General features: G+C 35.8%; 2 protein-coding genes across 2 annotated transcripts in view; both read left to right on the top strand.

The window, feature by feature from the left end:
- The first annotated feature begins 11,624 nt into the window (after window positions 1–11,624).
- LOC102236353 (guanylyl cyclase-activating protein 2-like) lies at window positions 11,625–15,436 on the top strand. Its single transcript, XM_005809475.2, has 4 exons — window positions 11,625–11,863; window positions 11,954–12,103; window positions 14,615–14,723; window positions 14,804–15,436. The coding sequence occupies exons 1-4, from the start codon at window positions 11,666–11,668 to the stop codon at window positions 14,929–14,931; spliced, it is 585 nt and encodes a 194-aa protein (XP_005809532.1). The 5' UTR covers window positions 11,625–11,665; the 3' UTR covers window positions 14,932–15,436.
- Window positions 15,437–18,768: 3,332 nt separating this feature from the next.
- Window positions 18,769–20,293, top strand: part of mapk8ip1 (mitogen-activated protein kinase 8 interacting protein 1) — a 44,200-nt gene continuing 42,675 nt past the window's right edge. The window contains exon 1 of the mRNA XM_023332884.1: window positions 18,769–18,955. Coding sequence (XP_023188652.1) covers window positions 18,879–18,955 — 77 coding nt within the window. The 5' untranslated portion in view covers window positions 18,769–18,878. The remainder of the gene's footprint in view (window positions 18,956–20,293) is intronic.

The raw sequence follows: 20,293 nt of genomic DNA, 5'->3' as shown, positions 1-20,293 counted from the left end.
ACATTGATGTTAGGTCTCTGAATTGTTTCAAGGCCAAGACACTGTCTGCCCATAAGGAGCACCTGTCAAAAAATAAATAAATTAATTAATTATTGGTATTCGATATCTGAACTTACATTTTGTGTCTGGGATTACTTCCATATGAGGTAAAGGTCCTCAAATACAATCACAGATGAACAGGGTTTTTTTCTTCTTCTTCTTATGCATAAAGTCCACTTTAGAATATTATGTCTGACACTTGAGCATATTAGTCGTGTTTTTCTTTCAAAACTGATCAACAATACATGTCTTTCCTGCCATTTTGCTTCATGATTTGATTTGCCTTTCTGGAGCCCATTCTCTGCACCTATGGGTGTTTTCTTGCTTTAGCTCAGCAGTGCTGCTTGGATCAAACAGTATAAATGATTCAGAATTTTCTACAGCTCTCGGCCCAAAACCGTTCCTGTTATTCCCTTAACATCCCTTTACTCAAAAAAACAGCTAAATAAAAATACACAAACACACTTTTGGGCTGTCAAGGGGCAACAAAAATAACTTTATACACTATTTAGAAAGGTTTCTAATGCAGTGTAAGGCCAAAAACCTAGTGAGATAGAAGTGGAAGTAAATTAGGCATGAATTTTTAATCTTTTTTGTTGTTTTTGGAGCAACCAAGGTAATGTGGTTGTGAGCACATTACCTTGACTAATCTGTAATTATAATGATTTCTGATAGTGCTACTAAGGAAAATGTTATGAAATAAAATAGCTTTTTGAACTTTTCAAAATATAAAACAATATTTGTATCTCAATTCATTCATGGTAAAAAAAAAAAAACAACCCCCCCCCTGCTCATTCTAACTAAACCATTTACAACCATTTAGTCATGTGTAATAGAACAGTTGCCAGAAGAAAATTTTTTGGGCCTATGATATCGGTGAATATTACAGAATAATATTTGATGATCCTGATATTCAGATTAAAACTCTATTTTAATGTATAAAGCATAACGTTATTTTTTAAAAATGTTATGTATTTGGGGTGCAGTTGGTAGCACTGTTGCCTTGCAGCAAGAAGGTCCTGGGTTCGATTCCTGGCCCGGGGTCTTTCTGCATGGAGTTTACATGTTCTCCCTGTGCATGCGTGGGTTCTCTCCGGGTACGCCGGCTTCCTCCCACAGTCCAAAAACATGACTGTTAGGTTAATTGGTCTATCTAAATTCTCCCTAGGTGTGAGTGTGTGTGTGTGCATGGTAGTTTGTCCTGTCTGTCTCTGTGTTGCCCTGAGACAGACTGGCGACCTGTCCAGGTGTACCCCGCCTCTCACCCAAAACGTTGCTGGAGATAGGCACCAGCACCTCCTGACCCCACTAAGGACTAGGGTGTTAGAAAATGGATGGATGTACAGTATATGATTGACACATTAATAGCTCTAACAAAGTCTGAAGTCTTTTGTAATGACGCACTATGAGAGGAAGTTCACCTTGCTGGTACCTAGTTGTACCCCTTTGGTCTTTAGATCAACCTTAATTCTTTAATAAACAGATTTAGATAAAGGCATCAGAAAATTTACTCAACGATTTTGGTCTGTATTGACATGACAGCATGATGTTATTGCTGCAGGTTTTTTGGGTGGACATCCATTCTGCAATCCTGTTCAATCATGTCATAAAAGTGTTTTATTGGTTAGATATGTGGTGACTGTGGAGGCTATTAGAGTACAGTGAACTTGAACTCACTGTCATGTTCAAGAAAACAGCTTGAGATGATCTGATCTTTATGACATGATGCATTATCCTGCTGGAAGTAGCCATCAGAAGATGGCTAAACAATGGTCATAAAGGAATAGACATCCACAGCAACAATACTAGTTGGCTGTGACATTTAAACAAGACTCAACTTGTACTGAGGGCCTCTGGAGGGCCAGCAAAATTTCCCCCACACCGTTGCACTGCCAACAGCAAGCTGAATTGTTACAACAGAACAAGTTAACCAATGCTTTTATGTTGTCCACACCAAATTTTGACCCTGCCATCTGAATGATGCAGTTGACATTGAAAATTATTGGACTAAGCATTGTTTTTCCACTGTTATTGTCCAATTTTGACAATTGTGTGCAAACTTCACCTATAGTTAGCTGGTAGAAGTGGCACATGGTGTGGTATTCAACCAGATTAGCCAATCTGCTTCAAGGGTTGATGTATAGTGTGTTCAAAGAAAGTTATCTGCATTCATTCGTTATAATGTTTGGTTATTTGTTGCTGCCTTTCTATAAACCCAGGCTGATCAGTCACATTGCCTTGATCTGAACCCCCAGATGATACATGGGATCAAATTAGGACATCCCCACTTTACTTACAAAATAACAACTACTTGGAAATACTATCATTATTGTGATATAGTAGTCATGAAACTAAAGCAGCACTAAAAAAGTACAGGGACCTGCCCCGTCCTTGTTGTACCCTTTTTGTGTGCCACTAAACCAGAATAAGAAAGCATTAGAACCATGTGCTGACAGAATGCAGTGTGAAGAAGAAGTAAAAATCAATGTGTCCTCCTGTCGTTTGCTCTTTTGACCTCCAAAGAATCTTCATCATGTCATTGGGAAAGAAAAAAATGTTGAAACAGTGATCTGACCTAGATTTTTTTTTATTCAATAAAATAAAAAAAATTAATCTTGCCATTGAGAAAGCTGAAAAATCAATATTACTCTCCTTAAAGTACAAACCATGAAAATAATAAACAGTCTCTCGCTCTACAGTCTCCTTTGCAAACATGCCAAGAACCTGCTCTACTTAGAATCAGGATGACCTTTTCAAGGATTATCATAAAATATATTTTGGCCTTTTTACGTGCTTAGGAATAAAATGATTTGGCTGTTACATTTCTCTTTGAAAGATTTTAAAAATACTTCTTAATCACCAAGACAGGTATAATATTTATTCATTTCTTTGGGATACCATAAGAGGTAGGTTTATTTTAACCTCAAGATATATGCCATTGTCTTTCTCCCTTCTTTGACCATCCAGTCAACCTTTTTATCCTGACCTCTGTGCATGAGAGTTATACACACATAAAGTAAAAGCATTATTAAACAGCCAACTAAAAACAGTGATGGATTGCGTTACACCCATTTGTCTTATTGTGTTTGTAGATTGTTTTTTGAAGCAAAATGTATCTCGCTTCTAATTGAAAAACCAGGATACTTTAAGTTATTCTGTGGATTTTATGTAGTAACAGTGATATAAACTATCAGTGTACCCTGTGTATGGATAATCTGGTAATGCAAGTTCACTCAGGCAATTAGCCTGTGGCATTGATTCTTTGGACAATCAATGCTGCTAGGTCTGTTTTTTATCTTCTTCCTTTTTATAACACTCCATGCTGGACAATCAAGCACAGTGGCACCATGGTCAATGTACCAGGTGGCACTTTTGGCATTGTCACTGAGTAACGATGTTCTCCATAAAGCTTGCTAGTAAAAGGAAGAAGTAAAAGGCTTTCTAATGTTCTAGTAAATAGCTATTGTGACTTTGAACTTGAAACACTGTGGGCTATCACCAGCAGACGTCATGGCTTCCCTAATCATCACTGACCATGGAAACGGCTCAGGCAACTTCTCCACCTCTCTGTTCTTCCTCTAGACCAGTGGTTCTCAAATGGGGGTACGTGTACCCCTGGGGGTACGTGGAGGTACTGCAGGGGGTACGTGAAGCTTTTCAAAATATCTTTAAAAAATCAGTAGGCTCCTCATAATAAGTCTTGGGAAAAATTATTTTGTAAAAAGTTCGATAAAATATAAATGTGTGTTCATGCACTGAATTTTATATTCAGTATTTAGTTTTAATATCCTTTAAAATAAAACGGTTTGACTGGTTTTATACCTTCCTGGTGGTCACCGTCTTCTGTTTTTCTTTTTTGTTTAACCATGCAATGTTTGCAATATGGATGTATTTGTCAGGTTCACTGATATAAGTTGTTTGGCGTTAATAAATCAGACAGTGATTTTACAGCACTGTACCTCTTTTTAATTCCAAAAATGTTTTGCCCGTGTCAGGGGGTACTTGACTAAAAATATATTTTTAAGGGGGTACATCACTGAAAAAAGTTTGAGAACCACTGCTCTAGACTATAGGACAGGCATGTCCAAAGTCCGGCCCGGGGGCCAATCACGGCCCGCGGTCAGATTTCATACGGCCCGCAGCTTCGGTTTTATAATGTATTATTTATGGCCCGCCTGCACCGTGAAACAGAATAAATAAATCATAAAACTTGAAACTGTAATTCCTCCTTTCACCAAATGGTGGCAGCACCACTTTAATACTATCAGTCTCTGCCTCCGTGCAGCGAACCGCTCTCCACTCATTTCTGCCATGGCCACTGCAAAGAAAACCAGTTTACAGTGAGGGCCGCCGCTTTCAAGAGAGATGGGAATTATAATACTTCAATGAAAATCAAGCCAATTGTGCTTGTCTAATTTGTAATGAGACGGTTGCCTTGTCTAAGGATTTCAACGTAAAGAGACACTACCAGACTAAACATGCTAACACATATAACAAGCTAACAGGAAGTGACCGTGCTGAAAAACTGAAGCAGCTCCAAGCTGGACTGGCATCACAACAGCGATTCTTCACGCGGGCCTGTGAGTCAAAAGAAAATACCAAAGAAGCTATGAAGTTAATGTTAATAGCTAAACATGGCAAACCTTCTACTGAAGGTACATTTATCAAAGACTGTGTTAGGAAAATGGTGGAGAACATTTTGCCCTGAGAAGAAGCAAGAATTTGAGAAAAATGTTTGCCTGGCAGTAACAGTGTGGCACTGAGAGCTGAGGACATGAAACTGAGTGTTTTGAACGGCAACGTCTGTCACTATCAGCAGTGAAGAGCCAAAAAACATTTATGCACCTGGATTTATGGCACTTATTTTTATTAAACTCTTGAGTAAGATTTGGTTATGAACCTGTAGATATTGTAAATGACAAGAGCAAAATTCACTTGTTTTAAGATTTAATAATAACAGACAACTTTGCATTACTTATAACTCCTGTTTAAAATGTTCTTGAGGCAAAGATATTTTTAAACTCATGTAAATTTAAGGTATTTCATACAGTTTGTTCAATGTTATTTGACTCTCCAGATATGAATGAAAGGCAGAATTTGTGTTTTTAGAGTTGTTCTCATTTGCCTGAGTGGCTTATATTTGGTTATTTTGTCATTTGAAAAATAAAGATAATTGTGACAATGAAAATTGTTTTATAACGGTGTGTGAAACTTTTGTAGATAAAAAATGTCCGAACAAACTATTGGCCCCCAGGCATCTTGACTTTATCAAATCTGGCCCTCTTTGCAAAAAGTTTGGACACCCCTGCTATAGGACCATTGTTTTCACATTAAATAAAAAACATTATCTTCTAAGCTGAAAATTTGGGACTGATAGTTAGATATTTGCATTTCTCTGTAACCCAGGTAAGACTTAATATAAAGATTAAGATTGTAGAACATGTTCTGTATATGGCTGTGTGTGCTGCCTCTTGAAGCGGTGACTCAAGGATCAGTCACATATGAACATGAACAGTTTTTCCTGTTTCCTTAACATTGTGTGTTTTTTTCATTCCTATTTATCTGAAGACATTATCACTAGCTTTAGTTTATATTGACATCTTCTTTCAAAAAATTTCTTGTGCAATTTATCACTATGAAGTTTAAAAATATATTACACAATACGCAAAATATTCCTCCAATACACCTACAGTTTGTTTATGTTCATCTATAACCCAAAGCTTATGAGTTTAATAGGAAAATATTATAATCAGTAAATGGGAAGATATTTAGATGCATTCATGTTTGCAAACATTGAATTTCCATTAGCTGCTTTTACTATAAGGTCTTGGTAGCCATTTGAATTTCAGAAAGTAAAGTTCCATAATATATTCATGAAGGTTGCATTTAGAGTTAAAAGGGAGGTGATTTCAGACATGGTATCTTTGGAAATGGCATCTGTAGAATGTATTTGAAAAGAAGCCCTCCAGTGTTTTGGACTGAGTGGGGGAAAAGATATAGCTTTGTGCCTGGTGTTGCTGCCATATGTTTCTGCAAGACATGCATAAATTAAACTTTGTTAACCTTGTTATCATCATCAAAGTAGAATGTAACATTTTGTTAGATTCAATGTTTTTTCTGTCTTTCCAGTTGGTCATATATCTAGCATTTTATGTGCTTGGTTCAAAAACATCCACTATTCTCTCTGATACTGACTCATACTGATTATGAACAATCTATATTGTTTAAATTAAATATAGAAGGAAAATATGGAAAAATGTTTCCTTGTCCTGCAGTTAATCAGAAAACATGTTGTAAGCCACAAGAAAAAAATGTATATAATTGGAAGTTTCGACAAATGTAGAGTTGGTAACATTGGGATGTACAGCTATGCTTCTTGATTATGAGTTATAAATTAAAAAATGTTGATGCTGTAAATGGAGATATTTTTGCTGTTTTGCTGTGATGCTTTGTCATCATCTAGTGGACATTAGGGAGAACATAAGTTGTGAATTCATCAAATGGACGAAACTTTCTAATGCTCAGTGATGTTTATGATTTCGTTTACAACTCATTGTATTTTTCTTGGATTTTTGTGATATGCAAAACATTAAAAAGTTGATTTTTCAACAACAAAAAAGTATTTCTGGTGACAACAACTAAGATTCATCAGCTGCTTGAAAGGCTTTTGAAAATATCTACTTAGTTGAGAGTAAAATTCTATTTTTATCCATTTACAAAAACTGATTGTATAGAAAAAAAAATTATACATTTCATACAAAAGGCTTCATGAAGCATTGGGGAAAATTGTTTCACTGAGTACATGTACAGTCATTTTGACTTTTATCCAATCAGCAACGAAATTAAAAACTAAAAAGATTATTAAAAAATACAAAGATAAATTGGTGTGTGGTATTGCTGCCATTTTACCACCATAACAAAACACCAAGTAAAACTCGGACCCAGGGCTGTTCTAAGTAGAAAAAAATGCCAATCCTAACTATGAAATAAAGAAAAACTGAGAAGGTGTAAGTGTTTGGATCTGTTTTTGTAAGGTCAAGCAAATGATATGCAATCACATGGTGCAACACGACAGGAACAGCTCCTTGGAAATAAAAATGAAGGGACTTTAAGCAAATCATGATTCATGAGCCATCAAGACTCCAAATATAGGTTCCAACAAAACAAAATAAAATATACTCTTGAATTGTCAGTAATAAGAAAGATGAAGTCCAGCTACTCTTTATTTAGGAGATGAAAACAGGCCATGCTAACATACAAATACTGAATTGATTTTATTTCATCCCTATTTTCTTTGTACCAACACTTTGGCTTGCAATATTAATGCATTATTATTTTAAGTAACGAGCTGTAACTTTGTTTGCTGAGATATTGCAGCTGCATAATAGAAGACCTTGTTTGTGTTTGATTATGCACTGCGGATAAAATTGTAGTTAAAATCTGCATCCAACAGTGTTCCAACGTTGCCATCTAGTGGATAATATACGGAGGCGTTTGTTAAATTTTGGACTAACCTGCATGCCTCAACTTGAATGATTCAGCTAATGTGGTTATTTTACTGGGAATAATCAACAAATTATAATGCCATTGAATAAGATAGCCCCAAAGTCTCCAATCATTTCACAATGATTGAAGAAAAACACTCTGAAAAACAAGTTGCTTCATTTTAGGTAAATCCAGCATTTCTTATTTTAGGACATATTGTGGCAGTTTTAGAAGTTTCATTATGTTGTCTTATACCAGAGGCATCAAAGTGTTTTGGTTTGGATAAAATAGATGCTAAAACTAAAGGAAGTGAAACCCTGATCGGTACAGTTTACTGTGCTTGGGACAACATTGGTGATGTGTTGCAAAGCTTTTCTGAGAGACTTGAAGCCAAACTCTTTCTGTGTGATGTGGGAGCAGAACCCTTTCAATGGGTGTCTAATCTTCTTTTCTTCTGCTCGGTCAAACATAGTTCAGGACTTCAGGCATACTGCTAAATCCAATTAGCTTAAAGTAGCATGACCTGGTCTTCAAGTCATTGTGTTTTAATTTTTTTAAATCAAATGTAGCCTTTTGATTTTATTTAGTTCTGCAAGAAAATTTACAGTCATGCATGTATTTCTTTTTTCTTCTTTTTTACTTAATGTTTATAAGAACTTGAGATTTACAGTATTAAAGAATTCAAATATTGCATACACAAGTCCGTGTGACTTCAAAAGCCAAATACTATTGAGTACTAAATACTGTAGGTTGTCACAGGGTTTCATGTAATGTACTAAATGTAAAAGTAAGACTGCTCACACAAATGAAATTATGTTACTTAGTGATATAAATTATTCGATATAAAGTGACTTGTGTAATGCCTACTTTCACTTTCTGCTGATGCCAAAATAGTTACTACACTATCATACTTTTTAACTAATGCTCCTGAAGAGTTAGTGAATAACTAAACATAGGCACACGATACTTTCTGTACTTGAAGAACCCCCCATGTCCTAGTTTCTACTTAAGCCAAATGGTAATTTATCCTATTTACTATGAGGGTTTTTACATCCATCCATTTACTCTACCTACTTAATCTCTGTGGTTACGGTGCCAAGCTTCAGCAGCTATCAAGTGGGAGGCAAGGTACACTCAGGATACATCACCAATCCATCACAGGGCAAGACACACTAAACAAACACCCCCACTCACCAACACACACACACACCTAAGAGCAGCTCACAGTGGCCAATTAATTTGAAATACATTTTTTAAATTGTGGGAAAAAGCAAGAATACGAGGAAAGAATCAACACCTGCAAGGAAGAATATACATGCATCCATGGGTTGTCAATAAGTTTCTGTAACATTATGGCATGTCCAAAAAAATATTGCAATTATTTAAGTCAGATGTGTTGGAGAACATACACATATAAAATTAGCAGGACAGTGGAAACTAAAGACCATAGGTATTTGCCCCTCACCAGAAATGGCTCTGTCAAGTTTTTTAAATGTCATCAGTAGCATAGTTTGCTTTCTTACAGCATATAATCTGTTACTTAAATTATAAATCTGAGACACTGAAATAAATTCCGGATTAACTGAAGCATTAGCATTTCAGGTTCTCTTGGGGTTTTTCTTTATACCTACAGCAATGGCCAGATAAGGAGTGCTCTTTCACTTGAGGAGTGCTAAGAGCATTTTTTGACAAGTCTTCAAAGTCTTTCTGCCAGAAATAATTGATAATATAAAAAAAAAAACACGTTTTTGCAGAGCTTTAAGTTAAAAGTAATAAAATTGCATATTTCATATAGAGGTCTATTCTATTCCTTATAATTATGTGACTAGTCAGGACAAAAACAGTAACAAGTAACCCTGGGGGCATTTTAAGTTATTTACAGACTCTGAAAGTGTTGATTTTAAGCTGTCTAACTAAGTCAAACACATAATTTAAAAAATAAAATAAAATAAGACGATATGGCCGATTGAATCTTGGCACTCTAATTAAATTAGACAAAACAAACCTTAACGTTTTGGAAGAATCATTCCCATATCTGATGAGCTACCAGGGAGCGTTAACAAAGGTTATTCATTTACAGCACTTTGCAGTAACCCCACATCCCACCGCTGACTGGGAAGATGGGCAGACAAAAGTGAAAATAGGTCAAGTAAAAACTGAACCTCTCCTTCTGCACATCATCACAACAATGATTGATGACATTTACAACCGTTCTTAAGAGCATTGTAGCTCCTATGAAAAGCCCAGCAGATGCACAGGTCCACTAGGTTTTTGCTAATGTCTGCTGTAATCAGAATTTTTTTAGATATTTGCTAATTGGTATCTTTTACTGAAAGGCTTGGTTTGCATTTGGTTACAGAAAATCCATCCATCTATCCCCTGCATGTTGAATGATGTGGGGGCTGAGTGGGCTGGGGTGGTCAGTGGGCCAGAGGCAGAGTACATCCTGGTCAGCCCATCACAAAGACACAGGACAAACAACCAAGAAGACACACAATCACACATAAGGGCTTTTTAGAGAGATTAACCTAATAGTTGTGTTTTTTAACTAGAGAAAGTCCATACATGCAAAGGGAGAACATGTAAACTTCATGCAGCAATACCCCAGGAAGGGATTCGAACCCAGGACCTGCTTGCTGGTCCGTTATTAAAAACCATATATATATATATATATATATATATATATATATATATATATATATGCGCAGTGGTTACTATTCCCCATAGGGATGAAGACAAATTATGAAACTGATACTGTACTTATCAAATAACCATTAGCCATCTATCAGATATCAATGATGTGACTAAAGTTCTCGTAGTCATAACGATTAGTTTCTCATAGCACAGATATTGGCTATCTAATTTTAAGAGAGCTTGATAAAATGATTCCCTGTTAGCCTGACCTTGAGCATTTCAGCCTCTTAGCTAATTTAGAAAGAGAGGCTACACTCAGATTAAGGGCATAAACAGATTCAGGCAGAAGCCATTCTGATGATACCACTATCGCACAAATGATTCACTGTCTCATTGAAAAAAGAAAGTAAGTAATAAGATTTTTTTTATTTGTCATGATTTTCTAGAACAATAACAACTACAACAGCAATACTACTACTACTACTACTACTACTACTACTAATAATAATAATAATAATAATAATAATAATAATAATAATAATAATAATAATGATGATGATGATGATGATGATGATCTTGAAATGTAAACTATTTTGAAATGTAAATGTCATTCATTTTGGATTGTTTACCTTATGGCTTGAAAGGAGAATTTTTTTAGAATTATTAAATAATCCATCCAATGAACGTCCAGCCAAGTGATCCAGAAACGAGAGCCTTTAACTCTCCCTGACTTGAAAGGCCAGCTGTTCTGCCAAAATTTTCCAACAACCAAACTGAGAGACAAGATTTTGGCAGGTTCTTCAGTACAAATCCAGTGCAGCCCAGAGTTTTGCTGCCAAGGTTTCATTTTTTTTCTCTAACCCTTGATAGAAGTTTAGTTATCTTTGATTAATCATGAATCAATTGTAATGCTGAGAAATATACAATATAGTTAGCTTATTTTATTTGTAAAAGGAATCGCTCAATGAATTGCTAAAGAATTTGTCCTTCATACTGATTTTTAATTTAATGACTGATAAATTATAAAACTCATTTATTTATTTATTAACATCTCATATTCATGCTGCAGGGACCAACATTTAATTATAAAGATTTGTTCATATCTGTAAAGCCAAAAAGATCAAACTTATACTAACATTTACTAATCAAATCTAAAGTTTTTAGTCAGATGTATACCCTTCAGAAAAAAAATATGATTCACATTTATATAGCAATCCACACTTAATTTATTTTTATTTGATACATTTGTACAATATTCTCACATCAATTACTAGTTACTGTCGTTTGGTCTACCCCACTGACGGGAAACCCTACCAGCACACAGCGTTTTGTCACTAATCCTGAGGCAACAATAATCACCTGGCTCATGTACAAACTGAAGGATTCCACAAGAGGATTCCCAAGGCTTATACAAAAAAAAACCACCCAGGATCGAGAGATGTCCATTTCAAGTCAGGTCTCTTGGTGACGGTGCCGACTGCCTAACTATGGACTGTTGCATTTAGAGATGGGGCAGACTCAACAAACGGGGAGTTGTGAGGAGATTGACGTTAAAGCTCTTCAAGATATGTATAAAAAATTTGTCCTGGAGTGTCCGAGTGGAGTTCTTTTTCTGCATGAGTTTAAACGTTTCTTTGGAGTGGACCCAACAGGGGAAGCATCTGATTATGCGGAGAGCATGTTCCGAGCCTTTGACAAGAATGGGGTAAGAAAGGAATGCCTGCTTGCTTTTCTTCATATCAGTCAATGTATCAAAATCTAAGGCAAACCTTCTCTTTTAACTTATCTTTTATAGGACAATACAATTGATTTTCTTGAGTTTGTGGCAGCACTGAATCTCGTTTTCCGGGGAGACCTGGAACATAAACTACGCTGGTCATTCAAGGTGTATGACAAAGACGGCAATGGCTACGTGGACAGGAATGAGCTACGCTCAATAATTGATGTAAGTCTGATAAAATATTATGTCATTTTATTATTGTATTACTTTGTTAAATATTTGATGAAAAATATTTGAGCACACTTTTTCTATGATCACATTAATTAGTCTCATTTGATTAAAAATACAATATTAATTTCAATACTACTAATTTAGAAACTACTGCCTCATGAAATTATGGAAAAAAAGATGTTTGCAAACAAAGATTTATTGCATGATTTAACTTCTTTTATTTGAAACAGAAAACCAAGTATTAGTATAACTTCTGTTAAAAATAACAGCATCCTTATTAGGTAACACAAACATAGGAGCTGAGTTTACTGGGTAATTAGTAAATATACGAACTCAGATAACCAGCTTGCAGTCAGCTGCTTTACTGACATGCCACTCGTAGCTTAAATATTCTCGTCTTAAAGCAGCTTTACCTTAATACGGCTGATGGTTGGCTCTATTTTAGTTTTCACACCATGACTGTCACTGATCTTTACAACTGAATTTTTCCAAGGAGTAAAATCTCTTTTTCTTTTAAGACAGATACAAAGTGTAGTATACTTTACACAGTCAGCTTAGTGACAGCAAGCAGCAAGATGTGGGGGGAGTCATGTCGTAAAATGGACACAGTTCTGACATGTTAACAGTTACTAGCTCATTCATATTAGTGGAAATGCTTTAGTCTCTACTGATTCTTAGGGTGTATTCAGACCGGATAGTCTGGTAGACTCGGTTCGATTGGGGACTGAAATTGCAACATTTTGTTACATTTTCAGAACTCTAGTTCGCATTCACACTGCACTGTGTCAAACGACTAAAACTAACTGAAAAACCTGTTCCCCCCATCGCCTGTGGGGGCGCTGCATCAAGAACTATTAAAGGAATCGACACAAAACCTCTGAAGAAGACCAGCGCAACTTTCTTCTTCACAAAAAGTAAACAAAAATGGAACAGTGTCAGATTTTAGCGGTTGTAGGATTTCTTCATTGATATGCATTGCTGGTTTGGACATCGCCTGTTAGCCGCTAAAGCTAGCGACGCTCCTGCAGGCGCCGTTACTTCGCGGTGAGTCGGTCCACTAAACTAGGCTGTTCCTGCAAGATGAGCAGGAATCACAAAAATGATCGCAGCGCCTTTATTTCTTACCCTATCTCTATAAACATGGCTTAAATTAAAACTGAGAAAATTGCTGATGTTTGTAAGTATTCTCCCTTTATATAAATCTATAAACACTTTGGTTTCTATCAAGATGCAAGAGAGGACTAAGCAAATTCCTCCATCCAATTTGATGATTATGTTTAAACAAACGAGGCAATTAGTTCAGTTTATGTCATTTATTAAAGGTTTTAAAATTACAGCAATGGCACAATAAGCTGATAAAAAGTTGTAAAACAACTTCAAACCATTTATATTCTGCTTTTCCTTGCTTAGTGTTGGCACCAAACCCGTTAATATGTCAACCGACACAACATCTTCGTTAACCCGCAGAGCAGAGAGTAATATATTTACCAGACAGTCAATATAGCTATGCACTGTAGCTAACTTCCTGCTTTTGAAACTGTCTCTAGTCAAGTTGCATTCAGACAAGTTTTCTACCGTTTTAGGGTCCACTTAAACCGGACCGAGACCTAGGTTTTTAGGCGGATCCGAGTTCGGTTTTTAAGTCCGTTTTGAGATTCAAATTTGCATTCAGACCTCCCCAAAAACTCGGACTTTCTAGGCAAACGGATTAGAGTCTGATTCAGAACTCTAGTCCTGGGTTGGTCTGAACACACACTTAAAAGTCTGGAGAATCAGATGGGAGTCAAGCTAACAACTGAGCACAACAAGAGCTTGAAAGAGATTATTTATTTTATATAAAATATCATAAACATAATATTTTCTTGGGAATTTGAGTGAACCTGCCTGGTTATTATTTCATTTAGTCACTGTTATCTCAATAAAGTGCTGTAGCTCAGTGGTTATTAGCCCTGGAGCTCAAGTCCCCCCTGTCCTGCATGTTTTAAGTGTCTCCTTGCTGCAACACATCTGACTGAAATAACTGGGAGATCAACAGACTTCAGAAGCACTTGATGGCATGCAGAGGAGGTCATGCAATATCATTTGAATCTGATGTACAGGAACAGAGACAGATCCGAAACATGTAGGTCAGCTGGGTGGGCTGAGGACCAGAATTGGGATCCAGTGCTGTAGCTGTTGCCGTCCATAATTACAAGCGTGGCTGCTGATCAATAAAAAGTGCTGCTCAAGTGTGTCTCCCAGGGTGTGTTTACGATGATAGCCTCAGCTCATCAGAAAATCACATTTTATTGTATCTTTGTTGCTAGATTGGAATTACATCAACAAAACTGCTCACTTTGACTAGAAGTCAAAGTGCATATAGAATGCATTGAATGTTTACCACATTAATTAAGAGGTGAATATCCTGAAACCATTTATTATTTTTTGAGTTCCAGCTGCTAACATTGCAGGGAATTATCTAAATATATTGTCTGCAGTTCCATGTTTTCTTTACTATTATTCCAGAGTATCTATCGGATCAAAAAGTGCTCAAAGAAAGACATGAGCGAGACACAACTTTCAGTTGACGAGGTTGTGGAACGAATATTAGATGCTGTTGACTTTGACCGAGACGGTGAGAAAACAGTGTTGCAATGTAGTAGAAAAAGTACTACAAGAAGACAACATTAAACACGTCTCTTTCTGCTTTCACAGGTCACATTACTTTGGAAGAGTTTATTAGAGGTGCACAGGAAGATCCATGGGTGCTAAACATGTTGAGGTTGGACATGAATCCGGCTGGATGGGTTCTGGAGAACAGAAGAAAGAGTGCACATTTCTGATGCGTCAACTTTGCCTTTGCTGTGATGTGAAATAGACGCAGTCATGGTGGCAGAAATACAGCAGACTTTTTTTTTTTATTCACACGTCTGTGCCGTTTATGAGCATGCAGTTTCACATTCACAAATTGAAAACATATTGTTTTCAATCAGTTTAATTAACATTAACCACAATTTGGTTTTTGGCACCATCAGAACCCATTACAACAATTGTAAGAATATACTAAATGACTGCTTATTGTTTTTTGTACTTGACTCTGTAGTTTCATTGTTACAATTGCTCTTATGTTTCATTCTGCTGACTTAAAATATTCAATTATGAATTTATGTTTAGCTTTTTTTAATGGGCCATTTTACTCAAACCAACAGCCTTCTTGCCATTAAGTGTCAATGAGTAAATAATGACTCTATACAATGTTTTAATAAAAAATAACTTTCTTGTGGCTTTTTGTAGATTTTTGAAATTTCATTTTATGTTGTATCAGCAATTTAACTGCTTAGTTATATTACTCAGATCTCTAAGTACTGTTTAATTTAATAATAAGTGTCCACATTTGCATATATATATATATATATATATATATATACGTTGGCATAATATTTTTCATTGTAGATAATATTTTACTGCTGCTAAATGGTCTTTTTAAGACCTGTTCAGAAAGGAAACACTGCAAAATGTCGCTTCATCTTGTTTTCTGGCAGTTTTGAAAGAATACTTTTTATTATTTTAATAAAAATATGTTTTGCTATTAGTTACACAGTTGTCCACATCAACCAAATACTTTTTGAAACCTTCATCATAGTCACCAATAAGCTATGTCTTTAAAATCTTAGAATAAGACCAAGTGTAAACAGATCAGTTTATGCTATTTTGTTGGTGAGCAACCCCATATCTGTTTTCTCTCCCTATTTATATTATGTTTCATATTTACTTTTTTTTTGTGCCCTGCTTTCAATTGCATACATGAATAGTTGTCCATGCATTTTTAATTGGTATTAATTGTAAATACATCTGTTTAGGTTGCTGAATAAAATAAAACTAACCATATTTTTCTGTTTAAATATTTTATCTGTTTTTCAGTTGTCTAGGCTTTCCGTTACTCGGACACATACTGTTGTACTATAGGCAAATACAAAACTATTAATTGTACCCAAACAAAGAATAAAAAGTATTTAATCAGTATAATGTGCCACTTCATTAAGTAATCACATAAAGTTCATAAGAGACAAGAAAAGATAACTGATTTGTGGATTACAGCTTTAAAATTAGTTTGCTAAAGTCTTTAGCTAAGAAAAAGCTTCTTTGTTGAGGTCAAACTTTGCGTGAATGAATAGGCACGCTCAGATTATGACCCTCGCCATTAGAAAGACAATCAACAGACAAAATTAAGTGGACACATTTTGTTATTGTTATTGTAGGCTGTCTTTAGGTTTTTTGTTACGAAAAGACAGGCAAATTTGAACAATTTAGACATAAAAAGAGGGAGGGGACTTAAGGTTTCCCTAGTTTGTACATTTTGACTCAAAACAAGGATACAATCAGCATAGATAAATAGTTAGAAAAGGCTTTTTTTCACTAAAATGAATTATGCAGTGAATGCTAATAGAGCATGTATTCAATTATCTGTCATTCATCTATGAAGATTTATTCTTTAGACATGGGATCAAATTGTAGGCTCATTCCTAAATATTTCATCACTTTGTATAAGCCTATTGTGTGTGACTTTTTGTGGTATTTTGTAATACATAAATTGATTTTGTCCTTGTTACTCTGAGCTGGATGAGAGAATGTTTCATTAAGTGGAAAGTTTATAAAAAAGGTTTGTTAAAAAATCACACATGTATGGCCAAGACACAGCAGAATTGACTGTAGACTCAAACAATGAATGAACTGCTAAACACATGCATATTTCATCAGTTTGTAATGCCTGCCATAAAATTGCAAAGTAGGATGACAATTTTCAATGTTAACCCTTTCAGCAGACTGTGTCCATACTCGTTACATGAGAATGAAGCGCAGAGAGGAAACTGTTTCACAGCAGAACTTAAGTCACACACAGCCAAAAAACAACCCCTCAAAAAATCTTCCATCACATGCATAATCATTTAATAAATATAGAAGCATAAAATGCAGCATTGGAAAATTGTAAGAAAAAAATGAATAAATGTGATTAAATTTGGGCAAATACTCAGTTGTAGATACATTATAACAATTCTGACAAAGTCAGCTGACCTAAAGCAACACTTTTGAGATTCCTGATATGGGTTGGAAATTTATTTCAGTTCTACTTCAATTTTTTTATTAAACCATTATTTCAGATCACAAAACTCCAGAGTTTCAACCCACTTGAAATTCACTTATTTTACTTTTCTCAGTCCAGGCAGCAGCAGAGCCATAGTTTTAAAAATACCAGATACCATTTCTTTTTCAAATGCTGACCTCTGCTGGATATGTTATAAAACGACACAATTCTTGTTATGTTAAGGTTTTTTCTTTTTTTGCTTTCACTGTTTTAATTACAGTTATCATAATGAGTGAGTCTAACACTACAAGATTTCTAAACAAGTGTAAAACTGTAAATGTATAAGGATGCATTTCATACCTTCTTTTCTTTTTTTTCTTATTGTGGCATTCACCTGGATCTTTGTAAATGCAATAACACAATATTATATATTATATTAACCATCACTTGTTATATACGCTGGAGTATCCGTTCTCTGAAGAGGAGCAACATTTTAAAGTTTAGTGAGAAATGTACTGTCAAACTAGATTGTAAAAAACTGATTTCTGGACAAGCAACTAAATTGAGGGAGTTCTTGTATGGTAGGAATCAGGGTAATTTAAATTCAGTCTCAAAAATAAGAATTATTCTAAAAAGCACGAGCAGATTATTTTACATTTTATCATTATAAGCCTTCTCTTTGTCACAATTTTACTACTACAACACAAACTTTATGGAGTTGCTGGTTTCATTTTCCAGCAGAGTTTGGCAACCTTCTATCTGATTTAGTGACCATAGTATCATTGTGCTTGGTTGACTTGCAAACTGACACCTAAACCCAAAAGAAAATCTATGGTATTGTCAACATTAATTTATTAAGGCACATTAAATCCCGGTGGACCAAAATAGTGCCAAGTGTAACCGAAATATATCAGAAACAACAGTGAAAAAACAGTAAAGGCTACTATTAAAGCTTCTTAGGTTTCCTTAACACCCAAGCAGCCCTACACAGGCTGATCATATGACATGTGACGTAATTAGTGCAAAAAGATTCCCAACCCATTCCCAAGTTTTTAGATTGGATAATTCATGGGTATTCCTGTAAGTAAGTTGACTGTTTAGTCTTTTTTAGTGATGTTATCTAATATTGAGAGAAACTAAATATTAGGTCTCAAATCATTAAAAACAAAAATCAAAACAAACGCTTTGTATACAGAATACACCACTTTGGGTGTAATGAGGCTCTACAGTTTTACTTTTGACTCAATAAATGAAATAAATTAACTTTTAGGTTACATTCTTTTCTTGAGAGGCACCTAGTAAATTAAGAGATTCACTATAGTGAATTAAGAGATTTAGAGTTCTTGGTCAAATTAGTACTTATTAACACGATCTGCAGGCTGCTTTGTTTAACAAATAATGCTCGTTTTAAATGTTTTGTAGGTTGCAATTCATTTATCAAGCTAATACGTGTACAATATCTTTATGTGCTGTATCTTTGATGAGTTTGGTTGCCTCTATTAAAATAAAACTTATGATTTTGTTTTATTTTTCAAGCGTTATTAAATAAATAAATGCACCCTAGATAGCTATGACAAGTGGCCATTTTTTCCAGAGTCTTCGAAGGCATTACCCCAGCAGCTTCGCCGCCGCACCTCTCAGGTGTCTGTCGGGCCGGGCGGCTTTACACTCTCAGCGGAGTCGGTGGAGACATGAACGCGCGGCGGCATGGCGGACAGAGAGAAGCGGAAAGCCACACCACCGTCCGGCCGCAGCATCCAGGTGAACTCTCCGGTCAGCTTCAGGTAAGAAGTCCGGCAGAAAGAGTCTGAATAGGGGTAAATGAGGTGCTTGTGTATTCACCGAGCTGGCTTCTGTGCGCCAGGGGCAAATCGGGTGAGACTCTGCAGAGTTGATGGGTGCTGATGTTGGCTATTCGGATCCGCCGCTGCAGCAGGAGGAGCAGCATTGGGCTCTTTCTTTGGAGCGTCGGATTTTAGGGAAGCATCTTTTGATTTTGGGCGTGTCTGGTCCCACAGGAGCGGTGTTGCTGCACCTTCACAGAGCATATGTCGCATAACCTACTTTTTCTTAATCTGATCAAACCTCTAAATCTCTGCAGTTTTTAAAACAACAGCATTTCGAGTGGAACTGCTTTAGCTTGAGCCCATTTGGTTCTTTTTTTTTTTTTAAATAAGCTGTTTTGTTTCACATTTAGCTTTGAAGTTAAGATGACATCAACTGTCCACCTCCATAATTTTACAAAGGGCAGCTCTTATTGACATATCAGTATACTGTAGTGTTGGTATATGCTTCACCTTCTTTACACAATCCCGAATCTAATTTACTATGTTCATCTTACTATGTATTAGTTTGTTGTTCATGTTTTTGATTTATTTTTATGTGACTGAACATGGATGGATCTTTTATTGCACAAATTAAACTGATAAACTGCTTAAAAATAGAAATGAAAAAATAATCGGTGTGACTGGTTCAGGCTGATTAAATATACAGATAGACAAGCTGAAATCAGCTGCATGCTGTTGCTTCATGCACTCTCATATAAATTCAGAGGTTGCAGTTATGCCTGTGGCCAAAGCTATGCTCATTAAGTACCATTACTTTGTGGCTGAAGGTCCTTTGATCAATATACCCCAGCGAGATAACAACAGAAACTCACCCTCCCTCAGGCTCAGTCTTTTCCCATCCCAGTATTGTACATAAACATGCCAGTCTCTCTGCTATAGACACTTTCTTTACAACAGTGGTTGTACTCAGTGTCTGACTAGCAGATAATAATTTAAATCAAACTAAATAAAAAAATCTGCTTCCATTGAGTTTAACCATTTGAGAAAAAAAATAACTTCAGCATAGAAATAAAAAGCAATCCATAGACAAAAGGGATTTGTCATAAAACAAAAAGAAATCTGTGGGATAATCAAAAAGATTCAACAGATATGAATCACGCTGAAAACTTGATTCTGTGTTTTCTTCTGTGTTTGTGATCAAAGGAATATCTCAGTAGTGTTCCTGACATGAAAGGAGGCCAGAAAACAAAGTCAGGTTTGGATTGGTCCCAGATCAGCCATATGTTGGCATGTTTGTTTCCGTGACATTCTTCCCCTCACATGCTGTGCTTGAAT

This window comes from Xiphophorus maculatus, chromosome 4, assembly GCF_002775205.1.
Source record: "Xiphophorus maculatus strain JP 163 A chromosome 4, X_maculatus-5.0-male, whole genome shotgun sequence".
Classification (NCBI taxonomy): Eukaryota; Metazoa; Chordata; class Actinopteri; order Cyprinodontiformes; family Poeciliidae; genus Xiphophorus; species Xiphophorus maculatus.
Note: the sequence above shows the minus strand (reverse complement) of the source record. Positions and strands in the feature narration are given on the sequence as shown.

Excerpts from the sequence above, each read along its gene's own strand:
- LOC102236353 (XM_005809475.2), top strand. The coding sequence starts at position 11,666 with ATGGGGCAGACTCAACAAACGGGGAGTTGTGAGGAGATTGACGTTAAA. Across the intron at positions 12,104-14,614 it reads AGCTACGCTCAATAATTGAT|AGTATCTATCGGATCAAAAA; the intron begins GTAAGTCTGATA and ends CTATTATTCCAG. Across the intron at positions 14,724-14,803 it reads TGTTGACTTTGACCGAGACG|GTCACATTACTTTGGAAGAG; the intron begins GTGAGAAAACAG and ends CTGCTTTCACAG.